Source organism: Juglans microcarpa x Juglans regia, chromosome 2S (genome assembly GCF_004785595.1).
Source record: "Juglans microcarpa x Juglans regia isolate MS1-56 chromosome 2S, Jm3101_v1.0, whole genome shotgun sequence".
Taxonomy (NCBI): Eukaryota; Viridiplantae; Streptophyta; class Magnoliopsida; order Fagales; family Juglandaceae; genus Juglans; species Juglans microcarpa x Juglans regia.
In genome coordinates this window covers 6384884-6407192 of record NC_054597.1, presented here as the reverse complement: position 1 = coordinate 6407192, position 22309 = coordinate 6384884, and the positions used below count along the sequence as shown (strand labels likewise).

General features: G+C 33.9%; 1 protein-coding gene across 1 annotated transcript; it reads left to right on the top strand.

Moving 5' to 3' along the window:
- The first annotated feature begins 1909 nt into the window (after window positions 1-1909).
- Window positions 1910-3807, top strand: LOC121252416 (wall-associated receptor kinase-like 8). Its single transcript, XM_041152021.1, has 3 exons — window positions 1910-2816; window positions 2988-3083; window positions 3599-3807. Exons 1-3 carry the CDS (start codon window positions 1910-1912, stop codon window positions 3805-3807), a joined length of 1212 nt encoding a protein of 403 aa, XP_041007955.1.
- The last annotated feature ends 18502 nt before the right edge of the window (window positions 3808-22309 follow it).

Below are 22309 nucleotides of genomic sequence, written 5' to 3'. Positions count from 1 at the left end.
TGGTACAAAATCTTTGAACTGAAATGATTGCATTTATGGATTCGAAGGAGAAGTTAAAGGAGGTGGAAAAGTGCTTAGATCCTCAACTATGGCATGCCTGTGCCGGTGGAATGGTGCAAATGCCCTCGGTAAACACCAAGGTCTTCTACTTCCCTTAAGTGTAAATGCCTATAGAAATGTAGATTTTCGGAGCTGCCCAAGGGTTGTGCCTTTTATTCCCTGCAGAGTTTGTGCTGTTAAATACATGGCCAATCCCGAGACCGATGAGGTTTTTGCCAAGATGAGACTGGTTCCGGTGAATGCCAATGAGCCGAACTTTGAAGATGATGGGATTGGAGGGATCAATGGGTCTGAAGCGCAAGAAAAATCGGCCTTCTTTGCAAAGACGCCGACTCAATCGGATGCAAACAATGGTGAGGGTTTATCTGTTCCACGGTACTGCGCGGAGACGATCTTTCCACGGCTGGATTACTTGGCAGATCCCCCTTTAGACGATCTTTCTGTGGCTAAAACTCCTCGGCTGAAGATGAGAAGCAGCCAGAGGAAGAAGATGAGAAGCGGAGAAGTGAAATAGGAATGGAATCTGAAATGCGCACTCTGTTTTTCTTTTGTTTTTTTTTTTAATTAATAGCAGCTCCACGTCAGCAATCTACATCAGCCGACTGTGCAGCGACTATATCTACCGATTGTCCATAGCAAAATTGATTGTTGGGAGATCATCATGTCTCCATATCAAGGTTTTGAAATCTATTCCGTTTCGAACAGTAATCGGCACAATGTAAGTTATTGTTCCGTATTGGATCAAATTCCGGTTGGTTTCAGTCAATTATAGCCGAATTCCATATATTTCGGATGGAAAGGACATTTCGGTCCGAAATAAATATTAGTGGCAATTTCGTCAATAGCTTTGAATAGTGAGGACACACTGTCATTTCTTGATATTTTTTCTCCCATCCTCCTTTTCCCCTTCCGTGCAATTTGTTAGCTGTGAAATGAATCCGACTCTACCTTGTTTACTACTAAAGTTCCATCTGCTTTTGTATATTTTTTACTAAAGTTCCATCTATTTTTCCTCAGGTTTTCTTATTGTTTATTAAAGTTTCATCTACTTTTGTACAGCTACATTGCTCTATATGTCGTTTATAGATGATAACACCGATTTAAAAGAATAAAAAAATACATTTTTATAATTAATATATTTATGTAAAGAGTTATATATATTCCAGTTAGTTTGAAATATAATTTATATATATATATTAAATTTATCTATATAAAAACTATCTCGAAACCGTATATTAAAAATGTATCGATATCAAAATATTCCTTTTTAATTTTTTAACCGAACTGAATTCAAAACTTTGCGCCATACCACTAATTCTCTTTATTTGAAAATCTTATATAAATTGGATCAAACACGATAAGCGAAAATTATAAGTATGCATAATAAATGTACATGTAATTGGTAATTAAGTTTCATAAATATAATTCTTTATTAGATAGAATTAAGTTTTGAAATGATCGTAATTAACTTTAGATAGAATTTTGAAATGAAAAATATAAACACACATCACTTTACACAACATATTATACAATCATATTTTAAAATAAAATATAATTTTATTTATATAAAAATAAGAATGATTTAATAAAATACTTTATAAAAATAATATGACTTTATAAAAATATCTTTCATTTTAAAACAATATGTTTGGATATCATTGCTCGTCATAATTTGATCACGTCCTGGACAGTTGCAGCCGAGACTTTTCCACACCAAATAAAAAAGCCTAATGGCGACTTCCAGCTTTGAATTATCTCTACTACTACGTACAATATAAAATCGATGTCTTTGCCTTAATAAGTCATCAAAATCATCACAGAGAAAGAGATCTTGATGGCATTAATGCAAATGGTACTGTTTCGGATGCTTGTGTTAGCCATGTGCTCAGTAAATGCATTCGCGCGAAAATCGAACGTAATAAACAGTACATGTTCAGAATACTGTGGGGAAGTAAGCATTCCATACCCTTTTGGAATCGGAAATGGTTGCTACGTCGGAGAGTGGTTTGAGATAGTCTGCAGATCATCAAATGACTCTTATGATCTGGGATTTCCAAAACCATTTTTGAAGAGCTTCGACCTGGAGATGCTGGAGATTGACCTTGTAGGCAAAGTTCGCGTCAACTATACCATTTTTTCGAGCTGTACCAATGGCACGAGCAGCAAAAATCATCTGGAGTTAGACAAAAGTCCTTTCGTCTTCTCCGACAACAAAAACAGCTTCGTTGTCATGGGTTGCAACAACTCTGCCTCGTTGCGGTCCTTGTTCCATAATGACTCGAATTCCTTTGACGGTGGGTGCGAGTCTTCTTGTGACAAGGATCCATTCATAAATGGAAGTCGTTGCTACGCCACAAACTGTTGCCAAACCACAATCCCTTCTCATGATCTCCAAGTATTCTCTACAACAATAGAGACGAAAGGTTCCGGCCGCCACAATATTAGTGGATGTAAGTACGCATTTATGGTTGACCAGGATTGGTTTGAGACCATATTCACAGAGCCGAGTCCAAATATGTCCGTTCCAGTGATATTGGAATGGGGGCTTGACAATACTTCTTTCTATTATCTTCCCACAAGGAAAAACTCGACGGCAAGGGAATACGCGAACTCAACGGCCTATTCTTGTACTCGTTGGAGCACGAGGAGGATATACAATGATACCATTACTGTTTGGATCAATACCACCTGGAACTGGAAGTGTGGGTGCCGGCATGGCTACAGAGGAAATCCGTATCTTCTTGGAGGATGTCGAGGTAAATTTCTCTATTTAATCCAAAATTCGAGCCATTTAATCCATTTAGTTCTCCAAGTCTTTTCAGTTTTTCTGGTCCTATATTTATAATAATAAAACGCACTATTTTATAACTTTTATTACCCATATTTTATATAACTGTGTTTGTGATCATCATTGTATCATATATCAGATGTCAACGAATTATGTGAAAATATGGATGGGTCCTATTACACTTGTTTCGAGCCTCCGAGGTCTGATGATCAGCAAATGAGTGCCATCATTATAGGTACGTACGTCATCTCATTTTTACCAGTTAATTTGTTTGACCTTCGCTCGTTTAAATTGGTTTCACTTCATGCTTTCCAGTTCCCAGAAAGATTATATATATATATATATATATATATATATGTATATATGTATGGTACAAGTTAAATAAAAAAGTACATATATATTTTGAGAGACAATATTATTGCTACACGAAATAAATTTATGTCCTCGAATGATCAAATATAGAATAAAATTATATGTTGTAATTAGAGATTGGAGTTTAGAGGTAATTTGAAAGAAAACGTGGGGCTCGTTTGTACTCTTCGAATATTTCAGAATATCGATAAATAGTTACGAATTTAGTACTTCAAATAATAGTTTAATTAGAATCTTAGATCAGTTAGGACGTCTCCTTTCACCTAATGCCGCTGATGTAAATATATATGTACATGCAAGCAAAACCAAAATTATTAATATAATCTTTACGATAGCAAGGAGTACTAATGACCTTTTCTTATTCCATTGAGTAAGCAGGTATTAGTACAAGCTTTGGGGTATTATGTTTGCTTTTTGGTGGATGGTGGTCACACAAACTTATAAGGAAAAGGAAGATGATTAAACAAAAAGAGAAGTTCTTCAAACGAAATGGTGGACTATTGTTACAACAACAACTATCTTCAAGTGATCATGTCAATGTTGAGAACAACAAATTGTTTATCATCTACTGGTTTCAAAAGTCTTAGCAGTTGCCAACTCCCCTCTCTAAGAGCTGTACATGGATTCCCATAGAACCCAGTGAGGAGCCACATCTTCCTAGAGACTTGAACTGTAATATTCACAAAAATATGGCTTCTAGTGTAGGAATCCAATTCAATCTAATCCTCAGAGTTCCATATCATAGCAATTCCACCACTGAAACATTTACTATCTACAATAAAACTTCTGTCAAACCCCAGTTTATTTCTTATTATTTCCATTTTTTCCCTTCTACATTTAGTTTCCATCAAATAGACTACATTTGGGTGCTTTTGCCTCACCAAAAGATGAAGCTCATGGACTGATCGAGAGTTCCCAAACCCTCGACAGTTCCAGCTCATGCACTTCATTTTTGTAGGTGGTGCTGCTCAGCAGCCACCACCTTTTGATCCTGAGTTGAACACTTATCAGGATTGAGTGAATTTTTATGTTTCTTGAGAGTACCCTGTTGAACTACGTGCTTCACATCTATTATGTCTCTTTTCTTTGAAACATTTTCTAACTGAGTAGTGTCCATAGGATCCATTTCAATTACCCTGCTCAAGTGTGATTGTCTAGCTCTTTTTTTCCAACCTGTCTGCTTAATCACTAGTTCCTCTAGTATTGTAATTAAATTGCTTGATTGGATTGGTCTATCTTCATATTCTGGACAGGTAATACTAGGCTTTGTATCTTCCCTCAAAATATTGTTGGTCTCACCTTCCCAACCTCCTTTGTTAAAAATTGCAGGTATTTGAAAGAGATCTTCTGAGTCCTGTATAACTTGATCATTATCAACTTGTGGAGGAGCTTCTCTACTGCTGCTTACCTTTTCTTTTAATTCTTTACCACTTTTACTCATTTGAACATCAGTAGTAAGCCCACCCATAATTAGTGCCTCTTCTGGTCCAACCTGCAATTTTGATTGAGCTTACTTCATTCCTTTTGGTCCCAACCTTTTTTCTCCCTCCCCATTAAAGTTGGTATTTGAGGCCCTCAACCATTGGTCGTATTGGACTGAACCTTTGCCTATAAGATTTTTTCTACTTTTTTCCAGATCACAGTTTCTGTCAACATGTTTTATAGCACCACACATAAAACAAAATAATGGTAATCTTTCATATTTGCATTCTATCCACCTTTGTTTTCCTTCAATTCTAATAATTATACCTCTAGGCAAAGGTTTTAAGATGTTCAACTTTACTCTAACCCGTAGGTATTTTCCCCATCCCACTCCTTCTTCATCAACATCCACTGTTATCACCTCTCCAATTGATTTAATCAATTCCCCCCCCCCCCCTCATAAGTCATAGCAGCAAAAGGTAGCCCATGAAGTTGAATCCAAAAAGTTTCAGAGTTAAAATTCATTTCATTAGGGGAGGTATAACTGTCATATTCTTGTATATAGATTAAGTGTCTATCAAAAGTCCAAGGTCTACCATTTAGTACTCTTTCCATGTCTATGACTCTATGAAATTCCACTATATATTTGTTATTCCCTACCTCTTTAAAACTTATCCATCCTTCTGGATTCCACAACTTGGTCATTGTTACTTTGAATGCTTCCTTGTTAATGTTTTTCTCCAGAGAACTAGCATAACTAAGCAATTTTGACCTCGAACTTTAGCTCTTTTTGTTTCTTCCTCTGTCAAACTCACCTCAAGTTGTTCTGTTTCTGTCAATCTTAATCATGTCCACTTGATTTCCAGTTCATCTGCCATCTTGTTGAAGCTTTAGAGAAACTCTATACCTATTACCCAGATTGCCCAAACCCACCGCCTCACCTTTCACAAGGAAAGAAAGGACGCTCCCTCAACCTTCTAGAGAAGGAAAGGACCAGTTAGAGAAGGCTTTCTAGATTTACTCGTTATTGAGACTTGTTAAATTTATAAATTGATTAGTATGCGAAAAAATGTTGAAAAGTTTACTTCAATATATGTCGGATCATTTACAAAAGATAATTTTTTTAAAAGTGAATTTATAAATTTATGTGATTTATCATATAATAAAAAAAAAGTTTATAATTGACATAACACATTAATTTAAGTGAATTTATGATTTTTTTACAATGAAACATTTTTTATTTATTTTTATAAGATATTTTTAAAGCCACACATCTCTTATTTATTTCATGGTCGGCTCAAAGTGGCAACAAATAGGCCGGGCTTCCGTCGAAGGTTCCGAGGAGAAAAGGCCCCTAAGGAAAAAAATAAAAAGCAAAATGAAAGCTTTTTAAATAAAATTACTTCTTAGTTGAAAAAAAAAACATATTTCAAGGCTCTTAAAGCTAGTCAGAGTACTTCGAGCTCAAAGCGGCAACAACCAAGCACTCTAGGGATGATACCCGCATATGCGGAGGCGGGGCGGACGGGGATATGGTAGCGAGGGTGATTGCCCACCCCTAACCAGGGCTAATGTCAAAGGCCCTAATTCCCACCTCTTCAAAAATCTTAAAAATAAAGAAATAGAGAAAACTCATAAAGTGTGTATATATATATATATATATATACATATAAAACAGGATGTATGATTCTTAACAAAAAATTACTTCTCACGAAAGAACAACACAGTATAAGATTAATCATATTATCAATTGAAATGATATATTAATGTAGAAGCCTCAATATAAAAGAGTCCTATTTATTAGCAATTTTACATTTTAAAAATCAAGAGAGGTTATGCACTTATAATTTTATTCTCACAGTTCAATACTTAAATTTTAAATTAAAAGAACTCATTAATTGTGCCTCAAAACGTGTTGAGTGGGCTAATATTTAATTAACAAAAATATCATCCTATATACACCACATGAGCCACATGCAGGGTGACGATATATACATCGCCTTCACGTACGATCTAGTACCGTGATTTTGAATAAATACTGATTTTTTTTATAGTGTACCTATATTCACAGGAGTGAGAGCTAAATTTTCACTAAGTATCAAACTATTAGGATTACATCATATATATTTATATTGAATTTTCACTCTTAACATCAGCCTGCTTTTTTATATACGTGTTTCACTCAATATGAGTCATATATTACAACAATACGTATACGCATGCATCACATGATCATATATGTGGAGGGACCGAAAGTGAAGTAGTTTTCCAATCGATGCTTTAGATGCCACAGTCGTCAGTATTCGATCGATGATCTCCTCATAAATGGATCAAGTACTGTATATATATATATATATATATATATATATATATATATATATATATATATGCCCTTAACGTAGTGTTTTGTATGTCATTGGACTAGGTTTCAGCGGTTCATATCTTTAAAACTAGGTCTATGCGAAAAATAGAGAAGAAAGATATTGGAAGAGGGCGATCTTGGGGCTGAGGAGTCTCCGATGCCAAAATTAGTAGAGTATTTTAAAAGTTTGTAAATAATGAGAGAGCCTAGAGATCAAAACGCTTTTTGGGAAAATTGCTATTTATACCGAGAGTTTGGGTAGGACAAATCGTGCCTATCCTTGTAGAACCCGTGTTCTTTTTACTGTACCTTTGGTCAAAGTTATTTGAATGCGACGTGCCTCTGTGACGGTGTCATTAATGTGGTGTGTTGCTTGGCTAGTGGTGTCATTAATGTAGCATGATTCTCCAATATGCTTTATTCTACTGATGTCTTCGGTAGTCCATCGATGTTCCCATGTCAGAAGATCAGAATTTCTTCGTCTTTCCCATTTTGCCATGTACGAGTCCTGATGAACGGTGTACGGCCGAGCGGCGTCAAGCCTGTCTGTCTTATCAGCCATTATTGTTTACTTTTCCTTACAGGCGAGTTGCTTTGGACAAGTTTGGGCCCCAAATATCGGAAGGAAGTCCATTACTCTCGACCGAGTGGGCTTATGAGTGAAGGGAAATCTCCTTACATATGCAATGTTAATAGGCTTCTATATATCCACCTTTAGTATTTGATCCACATGATGTTTCGATGGGAAAGGTGGGCCTAGTCTTAAAATTCTTTTGCAAGTTCCAGATGGACCAATTACAAGATCAAGAGTTAAGAAGAGTAAAAAAGCAATGCAATGATTGTTACAAACAACTTGGGACGAGTCTAGCAAGAGCCGAATATTCAAGATGGGGTTAAGAGAAGGAAATCCAGTAATTATCCACGTGATACAAGCTATAGAAGAGTGCAACATAAATTAAGGCCTATTAGTATGATTATGTGATTGAAGGCTTTGAACTTGTTTATTTCATTAAATGAGCTTATTTTATTAGTTATATGAATTAATCTATAATAATTGGGCTTGAGGATGCTTAGCCCACATATGTCTTATTTCTTATGAACTAAGATTTTTGGAAAGGTCTTGTATTTTGGCTAATGGCTTATTCAAAAAGTTACATTTTAGGAACTAAGGTTTCAAGAGGTTACTATAGCGTTACTGTGGCCGCGACATTGTTCATCCAGGGACATTTTGGATTAAAAAAAAAAAGCTTTATTTTGGCTAGGGTTTTAATTAGGATTTTGTTTAAATACTCTTTGTAGCCTCATTTGAAGGGTTAGACAATATTGAATTTTATTTGTGAGTTGAGTTTATTCCTTTTGTTTTTTATTGAACTTTTGAACTTATCAAGGGTAAATCACAACTTTTGTGGCATTTCTCCTTGTAATCTAGGTTCTTGAAACTAGTTCTCATCGGGTCTAAATTCTCCATCCATTGACTTGATTTTGACTTTTTTGGGTGAGTTCTCAAATTGATTGTGGGTTCAAGGGATTCTATTCCAACAAGTTCATATCATTTGGTATCAGAGTCAGGTTTCCAATCAGGTCTGATTCTATCTTTTAATTCTTATATCTTTAATTTTGATTATAAGGTTTCATTGGTCTAGGGTTGCAAAATAACCAAAAAAACAAAACAAAACAAAACGGAAAACAAAAAACAAAAAAACAAAAAGTAGGCTGCCAAAATTCTTAGGATTTTTGGTTTGACTGAAATTTGTATCACTTAGGGTTTAAAATTCTAGGGTTTCTTGCATCTCTAAGTTTGTCTATTGCTTAGAGTGTCGTTCCATTGATTCTTTTCTATTTCATTGTCAATTCTTATGTGCTTGAATTCAATCGCTTGATTTTCACAATTGAGTATTTCTATTTGTGATTGAGTTAGAGAAAAGAATAGAAAATAAAAGAAAGGAAAGGAAAAAAAAAAAAAAAAAGAAGAAGAAGAAGAATAAGAAAAGAAAATGTAGCATATTCAAATGTTGCAACATAGTTACAACAAAGAGAAAGAAAGACATTTATTGATTGAGCCTTATCATCAAATGGGCTGAATGCATCTTTCTAGTTAGTATCTTGTTTTGTAATTACTCTTTCCCTCGTATAAATTCCTTGAGTCTCATGTCATTTTATTCCTTCCTTGTTTCTTGTTCTTGTTTCTTGGATATATATTACTGGTTGGGATAATACAAGGTTGTATTGTCTTGATTTTAGTTCAACTAGTTCTTAAAGAACTTGAGTAGAAAAACTATTGAGGTAAAATGTAAGAGAGTGTGAGACTATTACCGGGAAAAAATCAATTAAGAGTGAAACACGAGTAGAGTGTCATTATTTGAGTGTAAACAAGTAAGGAAGTGTGTGAGGTTTTCTATTAACATTCTTTTGTGCAACACATTATAATGTCTCATAGGAGTGACTCATCACCAAAGAGGATGGTAGATAACTCATCCTTTGTGTTGCAAGCCATGCAATAACAGTTTAAGCGATTGAACTTGATGTTGGGTGAAGTGAGGGATAGGATGGATCATCAAGAAGCGGTAATTAGAAATCTACAGGGCATGAGAGATAGGAGGCGATGTGAGTCTAGTGTTGAAAATGGGTATGAGAATGAAGAGTATGGTAATTCTCTTATTGCCAAACATGCACTCAATACACAAGTTAAGATGGATGATACAGAGGAGCAGAGCGAGAACATTTTTCATACTAAATGCCACATCAACAACAAGGTATATAGTATGACCATTGATTTGAGGAATTGTAATAATTTGGTTAATACTACTTTAGTTGAGAAATTGAATTTACCTACCTTGAAACACCCTAAACCATACAAATTGTAGTGGTTGCGTGATTGTAGGGAGGTTAGGATAAATAAGTAAGTGTTAGTTTCTTTTTCAATTAGGAAATACCAGGATATGATGTTTTGTGATGTATTGCCTATGCATGTTGGTCATATTTTGTTGGGGAAGCCGTGGCAGTATGATAGGAAGGTAATCCATGATGGGTTAAGGAACATGTGCAGTTTTGAAAAGGATGAAAAAATAATTAAACTTGCTCCTTTAACTCCAACACAAGTCCATGGGGACCAACTGAAACTGAAAAGTGACGTTGCTCAAAAAAGAAAGAGTGAAAGTGAGATTGAGTTAGAAAGCAAGAGTGAATGTGAGATTGAGAAAAAAAGAAATAGTGAGGCCGAAAAGGAGAGAGAGAAAAATGAAAGAGAAGAAAGATGAGAGGGAGGCTGAGACCTCAAGAAAAAGAGAGAATGAGTTAAAAAACAATTGTGAGGTCGAGAGTTCAAAAAATGATGATGACAAAGAGAGTGACAGGAAAAAAAAGAGTGAAAATAGAATAGAGTGAAAGGGAGAAAGAGAGTAAAAAAGAAAAAGAGAGTAGAAAGAAAAGAAATGGTGAAAAAAGTGAGAGAAAAACAAAGAGAAAAATGAGTTTTTATTCTAAAGCGAGTTTTAATACTAACGAATTTGACGTATCTATAGCTAGTGTTGTTGCATGGATATGAGGTCATGTTTCCTAGTAGTGTGTTTAATGGATTGCCACCTATTAGGTTGATAACGCACTATATTGATTTTGTGCCAGATGCGACAATTTCTACCCTACCTTTCTTCAAAGAACATGAGTCTTTGACACACTTAAAGGGACAATGTAAGTTATTGACTAGAATGCATGCTAAGTGGGAGGACTGTATTGATACTTTTCCTCTTGTATTCAAATACACACATGGTAAGAAAAATTTTGTGGTTTATGCTTTAGCAAGAAGGTATGTTCTTGTCTTCAATTTAGATGTAAAGTTATTGAGATTTGAATATGATAAGAAATTATATGCTAATGATGATGACTTTGCTAATGTGTATGGAGCGTGTGAGAATACATCATTTGGTAAGTGCTATAGACTAGATTGAGATTTGTTTAAAGATAATAGACTTTGTAAACCTATTAGTCTTATGCGTGAGTTGCTTATGCATGGATTTGGTTTCATGGATCATTTTAGTGGAAAGAAGATTTTTGATGTGTTACATAAACATTTGTGAGAGTATCATTTGACACTCATTGACTTGTTACATGAATGTTTGCGAGAGTATCATTTGCCTTTTATTGAGTTTGTATATAATTGGAGTGATTATTTTGATGTAAAGAACATTTTAAACGTGTTGCATGAACGTTTGTTGGAGTATTATTTGTTGTTCATTGACTTGTTGCAGTGGAAGTATCATTTGTCATTCATTAACGTATTGCATGAACGTTTGTGAGAATATTGCTTACCATTCTTTGAGTTTGCATATAATTGGAGTGGTCATTTTAGTATAAAGAAAACTTTAGATGTGTTTAATAAACGTTTATGGGAGTATCGTTTGCCCTTATTAGAGTGTGCATATAATAAAACCTTACATACTACTATTTCTTATTCTCTGTTTGAAATTGTTTATGATTTAAACCCACTTACTCCTTTAGTTTTGATACTTTTCCTTGTTGATGACAGGAGTAGCTTGGATGGACCATTTCAAATTCTTGAGAAATTAATGACAATGCATATAAAGTGAGTCTTCCATGTAAGTATCATGTATCTACTATTTTTAATTTTACTAACCTTTTTCCCTTTGATGTAGGTAGAGATTCAAGGTCGAATCCTTTTGAGAAGATGGAGAATGATGGGAACCAAGGTGGACCTAGTCTTAAAGTTCTTTTGCAAGTTTCAGATGAGCCACTTACAAGATCAAGAGCTAAGAAGAGCAAAGAATCAATGCAAAAATTGGTGCAATCTACTTGGAACGAGTCTAGCAATAACAGAATATTCAATATGGGTTTAAGAGAAGGAAATCCAGTGATTATCCATGTGATACAAGTTATGAAAGAGTGCAACATAAATTAGGACCTATTATTATGATTATGTGATTGAAGACCTTTGACTTGTTTATTTCATTAAAGAGATTTATTTTATTAGTTATATAAATTAGTCTAGAATAGTTGAACTTCAGGATGTTTGGCTCACGTATAACTTATTTCTTATGAACTAAGTTTTTTGGAAATGCCTTATATTTTGGCCAATGGGTTACTCGGAAAGTTACATTTTGGGAATTAAGGTTTCAAGAGGTTACTGAAGCGTTACTGTAGCCGCGACACTGTTCATCCAAGGGCATTTTGGGTAAAGGGAGGCTTTATTTTGATTAGGGTTTTAATTAGGATTTTGTTTAAATACTCTTTGTAGCCTCATTTGAAGGGTTAGACAATATTGAATTTTATTTGTGAGTTTAGTTTACTTTTTTTATTTTTTTATTGAATTTTTGAATTTATTAAAAGTAAATCACAACCTTTACGGCGTTCCTCCTTCTAATTTGAGTTCTTGAGACGGGTTCTTCAACGGGTCTAGATTTTAACATAATTTAGATTTTTGAAATGAGTACTCATCAGGTCTAGATTCTCCATTCATTGACTTGATTTTAATTTTATTAAGTGAATTTTCAAATTAATTGTGGATTTAAGAAATTCCATTCTCACCGGTTCATATCATGCTCAGGAGTTTTTTTTTTTTTTTTTAATCAGCGTACGTGTCCCATGTTTTGTTTGATCATGTCTTGTGGCTGAAAATGGAAACACTGGTCATGTAATCCTTAAGGTTTTTTTTTTTTTTTTTTTTTTTTGTTCCAACTAATTTCGATCCACCACTCCACGCCTTAAATATTTGAATTAACATTTAATAAAATATGGAATATTTAACAAATAAATAACGAAAGTATTTATAATAATAAATAATACTTCAAATATCATGAATGATCTTTGACATTTACGAGGGATTATAGATGATGGTAAACTGATGTAATTATTTTCCAACTTCTTTTGCAACCAATTAATGTAATTATGCCACTTCATTAAAAATAATTTTAATTTTACCTAATTACCATACATCCAATATTTCTAGTGTTATAACAAAATGATAAAAAATGATAGAAATTTATCATTTTACTAGTAGAAAAAAAAAATGACTATTTTGGCCGTATACGTGATCTTCGAAACTTGCATATGGATGATCATGAGCTAACTACAATCATGACTTACTGGCCACCTTTTAGAATCATCTGATGATAATAGATGTTCGAATGCAAAAGACGAGCCTCCCGGATTGAATATTTATAATAAATAAATAGCTAGCATTTTTAAAACATTACATATATATATATACACACACTAGGCGGGAGCAACGTGCAAACGTTTGCCTAGTTTTATGAAATGATTACCTTCTCTCCCTTCTTCCAACTCTTATTTTATCTATTTTGAAGTTTCAAATGTATTGTAATAGAAGATATGAAACAAATTTTCATTCAACGATGACTTTTACGTTGACTAACAAATTCACGAAGTAAAGATCAATCAAAAGTCATTTGTAGGTACTTTGTTTAGTGTCAGTCACTTAAAACAAACACAATCAGGAGACACAGATGAATACCTTCTCCAAGATACCTACAAGATTATTCAATTTTGCAAAATTTGAATACCATCTGTTGTTCCAAGTCTCAACAACTTGCAACCAAAAATAAATAGTAAGCAATAGCCCATAGATCCAAGCATTCAAGTTGGTGAAGCTGAGACTACCACAGTCCATAACAAACAAGTATGGTTTTACAAGTGTTAAGAAGAAAACCAGCATCCAGAAAATAAAAGGCAAGATTAAGGTTATTAATGGTGTATTAAAGAAGTCCCATGTAAGCATCTTCACTGTATTTTGCCCAATTCGGGATTGACCTTTAAATCATAGAAGCAATATTTCAAGTTAACAAGGTTTTCATTTCTGCAACTCTTGCCCAGCTTTTCTTACAACATTCACAACCGTACCAGTGCACATGACTTGGACAATATCAAAAGTTACGCATCATCCGCCAATGGACAAGTCCACATGACACAAACCAACAAGAACCCCCCCCCCCACCCTCATTAATGTCAAACGCGTTGGCCTGAGTCCTCACCTCGTTCCTATCTTCAAGGACCCTGAAGCCACAATATTTATAATTTGCCCACATCCGGCAATGATTATTGATTGCACAATTGCATTAAAAATTTTAAATGCAATAAATATTGGATATGATGCACAAAAGTGGAGTCGTGGTGTTCTAGAAGCCCCCAATTGTAGGGGTCTAGAGATAAGTAGAGACTTACTTGGTTATAGCAGGTTGGCAGCCATGTCAGAAGAATAAATGTTCCCCAATTGTGACTGAAGTGAGACACTATTAGGGCCCATACAGGTGGTTTTGACAAAATTAGTCCCCAAGGTATTGCTTTAACAGGTTCCTTGGAAACGCTGTTGGAAAGGATCAGCTTCTTCTCTTCAAGCAACAGCTCAGGATCCTCAAGAGGAGAACTATATGCCTGGAGGAACAATCCCAGAGGAAGAGAAGTGGTGACATATGAGCATATATAGCTATATTAAGAACGAGAAAATGAATCCGCTCATAGACATATTTCCATAAATGCAGCAAACATTACCTTACACAGAAACCCAAACTGTCCTAGAGAACCAAAGGAGTAGAAGACTGATGGCCAACCAAACTGGTGGATTAAAAACGGTGAAAAGGCCAGGCCAATGACCGATCCAAGGTACATCCCACTGTATACCAATGCTAATGATCTACCCCTCACTGCTACTGGAACCCATTTTCACAGAATGTTATTTATGGCAGGCATAGCAACACCCTGAAACAGAACCAAATTAACAAAGCCATAACATGGATCCTTAAATTACTCATAGGCATATTCAAGACAGGGAAAGTGTCGTGATATAACGTGACATGTGCCGCAACAAACAAGTAAAACTATACACTATGGATCGCTTCATGGGAAACACATTTTAAGACATTTCTTTCCACAAAATAATAACGATGATAATAGTAATCAGAGAAGCGCAAACCTCACCAATACCCATGAAAGCACGAACAACAAGAAGGAAAGGCAATCCAAGTTTAGCAGCAATGGGAGTAAGAGCTGTAGCAATCGACCACCAAACTACACAAAATCCTAGGACCAGTTTGCCACCTACTGTATCTGCCCAAATGCCACCAGCAACCGGCCAGATAAAATTACAAGTTAGAAGGAGCTCTAGAGTAATCTTGATCAATGTATTAAGTATCAAAGGTCTTCCATCCCCATTCACGATAGGATAGGAAATTTTTTTTCCTTCCACGAACAAAGAAAGTATAAATGGAATGATGAAGCATAGTCCAGATGCCAATTCAGCTTCACATTCTTTGTTGCAGTGAATCTAATCATTAAGCCTTATTCTAATATGGATTGGCCTCAAATTCTGACCACAAGTATAGGTGGTTGTTTCTGCAAATTCTAGATGACGGGCTTCAACGTCGCAGTTACATATACAGTAGACTCAGTTTAGCCAATTAACTGGTGAAATCTGTATATACAACCATTAATAGAAGAATATCCATGAACATACAAATACAGCAAAAGCAGCACCAATTTGTGTAATACCCTGACATTTAAAAAGTGCACTTTGTAATTATTTCAAAACTTGGCGACAATTTGGTAGTTGTACAAATAGAATTTATGAAAATATAAATACGATAGAGGACACGTGTCACTTTGTTATTATCTCTGGTGACGAATTGATTTCCTTCACTTAGAGCAATCAAGTGTATAGATATGTAGAAGAGAGGGAAAAAAAAAAAGACAAATAAATAAAAGAAAGCCGAACAAAATTTCCTCATTGGAGGAGGAGGAGGAGGGGGAGGAGGAGGAAATAAAGAAAAGTTAAAGGAAAGTTCTCTAAGGGTATGCCTCGAAGGTGAAGGATTGAAAAGAGGTTAATAAAGTTTAGTAAACAATCGAGGTTGCTAAGTGAAGTGTATAGGAATTCATGAAGCTGAGGAGAGGCAAGTTGATACGATCATCCCCTTGCTTTCTTCAAATGTCAACAAAATATTTCTCTGAAAATTGTTTCAATAATTATGATGTAAAATAGCCTGCCTTTGGTAGTCCTCTTTATGCATCCAATACTATGTCAGAAAGAGTTCAAATGTAAATGATAATATTTCATGTTTATGTTTTGTAACATGAAATGAAAATGTTATAAATGTTTGTGGTACTTGATGAAAAGCAAAAGAAAATAAAAGATGGGGGAAAGGATGTGACTCTATGAATGCTTGTAAAGAATTTAAATGTTTTCCTGGCCTTATGACAGATATGCAATAGAACCAAATCTTGAGAGGCGGGGGCAACCATCTTGTTATGGTACCTTGGGACTGGCTCACCCGAGTGCGCCTAGTTTATCAAGTGAAAAACATATCTTATGAAGAGTGGGGCTACAGGTACGGGCAAGTGCACAGACAAAAGAAGGATTCAAAAATTTTCATTACTGTTCATTTCACCATTCATCTCATCTTATGAATGCCAATCCTTATACATAGTTGAGATGAATAAATGACACAATAGTTGCTTTTCAACAAGTTTCCGAAGAGATAATACTGCATCTGTGAAAAATAGAAATGGCCAAGTACGTTTTACTTCAAACTAATTCAATGCCTATAAAGTCGAGAAACTAAACCTATCCTCAATTATACAGTAAATCATCAGTCGCACAATACAACTACAATCGACTATACAAATCAAACCTTTCCCAAATTATGTCATTTCTGGACAACTAAACAATAATTACTATCAAGATTTTTTTTTATTTTTTTTATTATTATTTTTTTTTTACAACTGACGATCAAGAAAAATTCTACCATTAAAACATCCACATCCACATCCACAGCCGCACCAAAACCCACTTCCCTAAGTTCCCTATTTCCATGAGTTACATTCACTTTCCATATATTACGGATCAAAAACTAAAAAACCCCCATGAAAGACTTTCCTGAATGATGATAAATATACAATATACATAAATGGAAAAAGTTAAAAGACGTCAAAGCTGCTATCTCACCTCGAATCAAATGTTCTTATAGACGAGCTCTTTGACGTTGCTCCCAACAGTAGGGTGCATAGTGACAACCTCATCCAAATGTAATTTGTAAAGAGTTGTGGTCTTTCCGGCATTATCCAGTCCAACTACCACAATCTTGTACTCCTTCGCAGTGAACAACATGAACCAAAATCTCGATATCATGGCACCCATTTTATACGAAAACAAGAACCGCCTATACGATCCAAAAAACAGACGTAAATTTACCAAATAGTTCTTTTCTTAATTGGGTTTCCATAAATGATAACTGATATTGTTTAAAAACATAAGTAAATTGAAATGATAGGTTTGTGAAAATTTTCAGATCCAATACGATAATTGTGAAATTAAAGAAAAGAATATAAAAAGAAAGGTGAGAGATAATCGAACCTGGGTTGTTGAGAGATTGGAGGTTGTTTACCGAGAGAAACCCTAATGAATGATTTTGCTTTCAAAGAATATGATCAACTGAAAATACAGAAGCAACAAAGAAACATTAATTCATCTAGCAACATAATCAACGACACCGACACCACCACCACCACCACCACCACCACTACCACCACCAGCAATAAAAACAGCGGGACACAACAGAACAAAACTCAAACATACACTGGACCCAGAAATCTCACACACCCATATGCACCTAGACAGCCGTAAAGGATAAAGAGGGTACCTTGAATTGTTTGGCCATGTGTGAGACCCAGGGAGTTGCGGGGAGAATGGGCTGCCGTGGGGGCTTCGACGGTGGCTTGGGTCCATGGGGGTGGTCGTCGGCGTGAGGGAGGCTGCTGGTGGTGGCGCGGCGGCTGAGGCTGGCCGCGGTGGCTGGGAAGCCGAGAGGAAAGAGATCAAGAGGGAGGGGGAAGGCTATCGGCGTGGGAGAGGAGAGAGAGAGGGCGAAGAGGAAAGTGAGGAGAATAAAAGGAGGGATAAGGATCCTAAATCTGTTCCAATGGTAGAGACGGAAAGAGAAAAAACAAAAAAACTAGCTTACGCGCCAAAAAAAAAAAAAAAACTTAAAAAAGACATTTACATCTTCACAAAAACAGACACAAAGGAATAAAGAAATTGGATAAAAAAGACACAATACAACATACAAAACTTTTACACGGATGGACAAGAATTTGTACTGTTTATTACTGTAGCTTCTGTATAGCAACTTAATAGAAGAGATTACTGTAGCTTCTGTATAGCGACTTATATAATAAATAATAGATAGAGAATAGATATATAATATATATTATGGGATTATATTTTAGATTCTGTATTAATAATAGTTACGGTCACGAAATCTTTGAGGAGGGATAAAACACTAGAACCTAAATATCAAGCCCAACCCACCTGATTAGGAGTCAAGGGACAAGAGGGAAAATGATAAGGAGGTAGGGGCTGTCAAAGGAAATTGAAAAGAGAGGGAGAGCTAACATATGCCAAGGGGTCCGGCCCATCATTGCAGACTGGATAAAAAGCCTTCAGCCAGATAACTAGCACACACTCTCTCTTGACTTCGTCTTCTTCCTCTTCTTCTTCTTTCCCGAAAAGGAGCATTCTAGTGAGATTTTTTTCTCCAACAAATGGATCTCAAGCTTTCATTATACAGTGAGATGAGAGGGACCTTGAGTGATTATATATAAATATATTATAGTGAAAATTTCCTCCCCAAACTTTCGTAGACGTAGCCTAATGTCAAACTAGGTAAATTTTTGTCTCTCTTTATTTATTTTTTTTACACTTATCTATCATGGACGTACGCATCGTCACCATAAAGCTGCACCAGAATATTGCTGGGGCACCAGACAACACCAATCGAGGCCCAATTAACTCAGTGGGTCGGAAATGACTCTCTCTCCTTCTAGCTTGTGCTATTTTTATAGCATGAACAATCTCTTTTCCACCTCCATTAGTTTATCTTAGAAAAGGCCCGCCATGAGAATTATGTTTCTTTTGTATGTACTTGACATGAGATAATATGAAAATTTTATGAATAATAATAAAATAATATATAAATAGTTGTAAAATAGTTTGAGTTATAATATTTTACGAAATCTTAGAAAATCACAAAGAAAAAGCTGAATAATATCAAATTGACTTAAATAATTGGGAACTGATTAAACTCGACACCAACTAGACTTAAATAATTTTGGACCGATTCATATGGATACCAACTTGACTTAAGCAATTGGGACCCATTAAAACTCCCACCAACTTGACTTAAATAATTGAGCACCCATTAAAACTGATATATATCAACTTGACTTAAATAATTGAGGACCCATTAAAACTGATATATATCAACTTGACTAATTAACTAATTGACAACCATTAAAACTGATACCAACTTGACTTGAACAATTGGGAATCCATTAAAACAGATACAAACCTGACTTAAATAATTGGGATGGACTGATTAATACTCATATCAATTTGACTTAAATAACTAAGGACCCATTAAAACTGATACCAACTTGACTTAAATAATTGGGGACCGATTAAAGCTCATACCATCTTGAGTTTAAATATAATTGGAGACTGATTAAAACTCATACCAACTTGACTTAAATAACTGAGGACCCATTAGAACTGATATCAACTTGACTTTTAGGTGCAGTTTGAATAGTGAGTTCAAATGAGATGAGTTAAGATGAAAGTTAAAATTAAATAAAATATTGTTAAAATATTAATTTTTAATATTTTTATTGTTTTGATATTTGAAAAAATTAAATTATTTATTATATTTTGTGTGCGAATTTTAAAAAATTATAATGATTAGATGAGATAAGTTGTAATTAATAAGTTTTGGAAAAATGAAAGTCACCGGAAGAAAGAGAGAATTTTCAAATTTACTTGAAGTAATATATGCAATTTGCTAAAATTTGATATATAGTTTATCAGGGTGTAAGTTGAAAAATATAATAATGGTTGTGGTTATTGGGGGGTGAAAACTGCAGTTTCCCATTTTGTCGAGCTTTGTTTTTTTTCCTAGTCGAATGGTTTCCATGATACTAACGAGACGTAATGTCAAGTACTTATTTTATTCACATGATATATATACATCTACGTATACTCAATGTATTAGATTTTCTTTGCATACGACAATTTCATGATCATCAGACTCGCAAAATAAAAACTATTTAGCGTGTGAATAATCCAAGCAAGCTTGTATTAATTTAATACATGCTATTAATTAATAACCAAATATTCAAGAAACTTGTCATTGCAATGTGCTTGCCATCCCCACTATTCCAACAAGAGATCAAATCCTTTAATGAAGAATCAATAATAAATAATGAAGAATCAATAGCTAGGATAAGTTATAAATAGTTTTTATTTAGCATGTGAAAGAATAATGAATTCCTTATAAAAACAATTAAGACATTGTATAGATAATAAATAAATAAATAGTACAAGTGACGTTCGACGAGAAGCAAATGAATCCAGTAGAGTCGAACTATGTCCGTACTCGGCTCATTAACCATTAATATCCAGTCAAGTCGAACTATGTCCGAACTCGACTCATTAACCATTAATGTTATTCACATTGGCTCGAACTCCATTAGAAATAAACAAACAAGTCAAGCTCGAAGCTCGAGCTCAATCTCGACCTTTTTTTTGTCTAAATCTGATTTTTACTCGATTTGATTAAAACAAAAAAAAAAAAAGTTACGAAGAATTTTAGCCATTCAACTATTCAACCAAAGAGCTTTGATTAAAAAATTCTTATGACATTCATTTTTAAAAAATAAATTAACATTTAGTAATAGATTAAAAAAGTATACATAAGATAAATGCAATAAATTAAGCCATTTAATATATATAGATAGCATAATGAGTCAAAAGTTATCGTTGTATAATATATTATTATTAGATAAATTATGAGTGTATTATAGCATACATTACTAGATATTATATCTATAAGTGTGTTACAAGCATATGATATAGCCTTATAGTCATAATATATAAGTTACTGCACATATATTACACAATAAAAATATAATAATGTTATGCAACTATAAGTAATAAGTAATAAGTAATAGTAATAAATTACAATATGAGATATCATTTATCTAGTATAATGAAAGCCATATTGTAATAAGGTTAATAATATGATTCCTTAATTAAAATAAATTCTTTCAACTTACGTTATGATATGTATTATATATAGTTTATATGAATTATAGTTAATCAGTTAAAATTAAATTGGTAATTGAAGTTTCATTAGCCAGAGAAATTAATATTCTAACAAAAAATAAAATTAGAAGAAAAGAAAACAAATAAACTTCCCAAAACAAGAATTAAAATATAAAGAATTCAAGAACAATTAAAAGACCATTATTAACCCAAAAAATTGATAATTTTAAAACTATAATTGAAAATAAAGTATGCTCAAACTTACCCAATACTTTTTGGAATAGAAAACAAAATATAGTTAAATTACACTATGAAAAAGGATTTTCTGAAAGAAATATTTCAACTAAGGCTAGACCTATTCAAATGAATAATGAATTATTAAAATACTGTAAAAAAGAAATTAATGATCGACATTATTATTATATTGCTATTTTTCTTTGCTGTTTAATTCTGATTTACATATTTTATGATGGATTTTTATTATGCTCATAGTACTGGTTTTCGTGATTTATATGAATTAAAATGTCTAGATTATAATTTAAGACTTGAATTACAAATCTTGATGAATAATATAAAGGATCTTAAGAGACAACAACAATTGATGAGACAATTTATACATTAATGATGACTAAATATCATGTATATCAAAGTAGACGAGCGCAATAGAATACTATGAAACTGACTGCACCTTCTTAAGAAACGAAAATAATAGTGTAAGAAATCATTTGAGGATCATTGATACATATTCTTACAAAGATAATCCATTCTTAAAGAAAATGAAGTATATTAGAAAGCTTGTATTGATCAGCCATGAAAAATCGTGATGTTCTCTCAAGTTCTTAATCTACTTATTTCTCTTTGGATATAGGAAATCTTTGCTTAAAAACCTGTCTCAATGAATTCTTTATTCAAACCTAACGAATCCACTACTAGTATCCCTATAGAACTTGACAACATCAACTAAGAAGATTATAATATAATAGATATAGAAAGAAATCTACAAAATTGGACAATTCCTAATGTTCCAAAAAATCAAATATACAAACATTCTACTTTTTTTTTCTAAATTATCATTTCTTACAAATTATACAATTAAAACAGTAGAAAAAATTATTAGTTTAAATAATGATTATGAATCGTTGTAACTATTAATAAAAGAATCAATTAAACATCACAAAGAATAGAAATA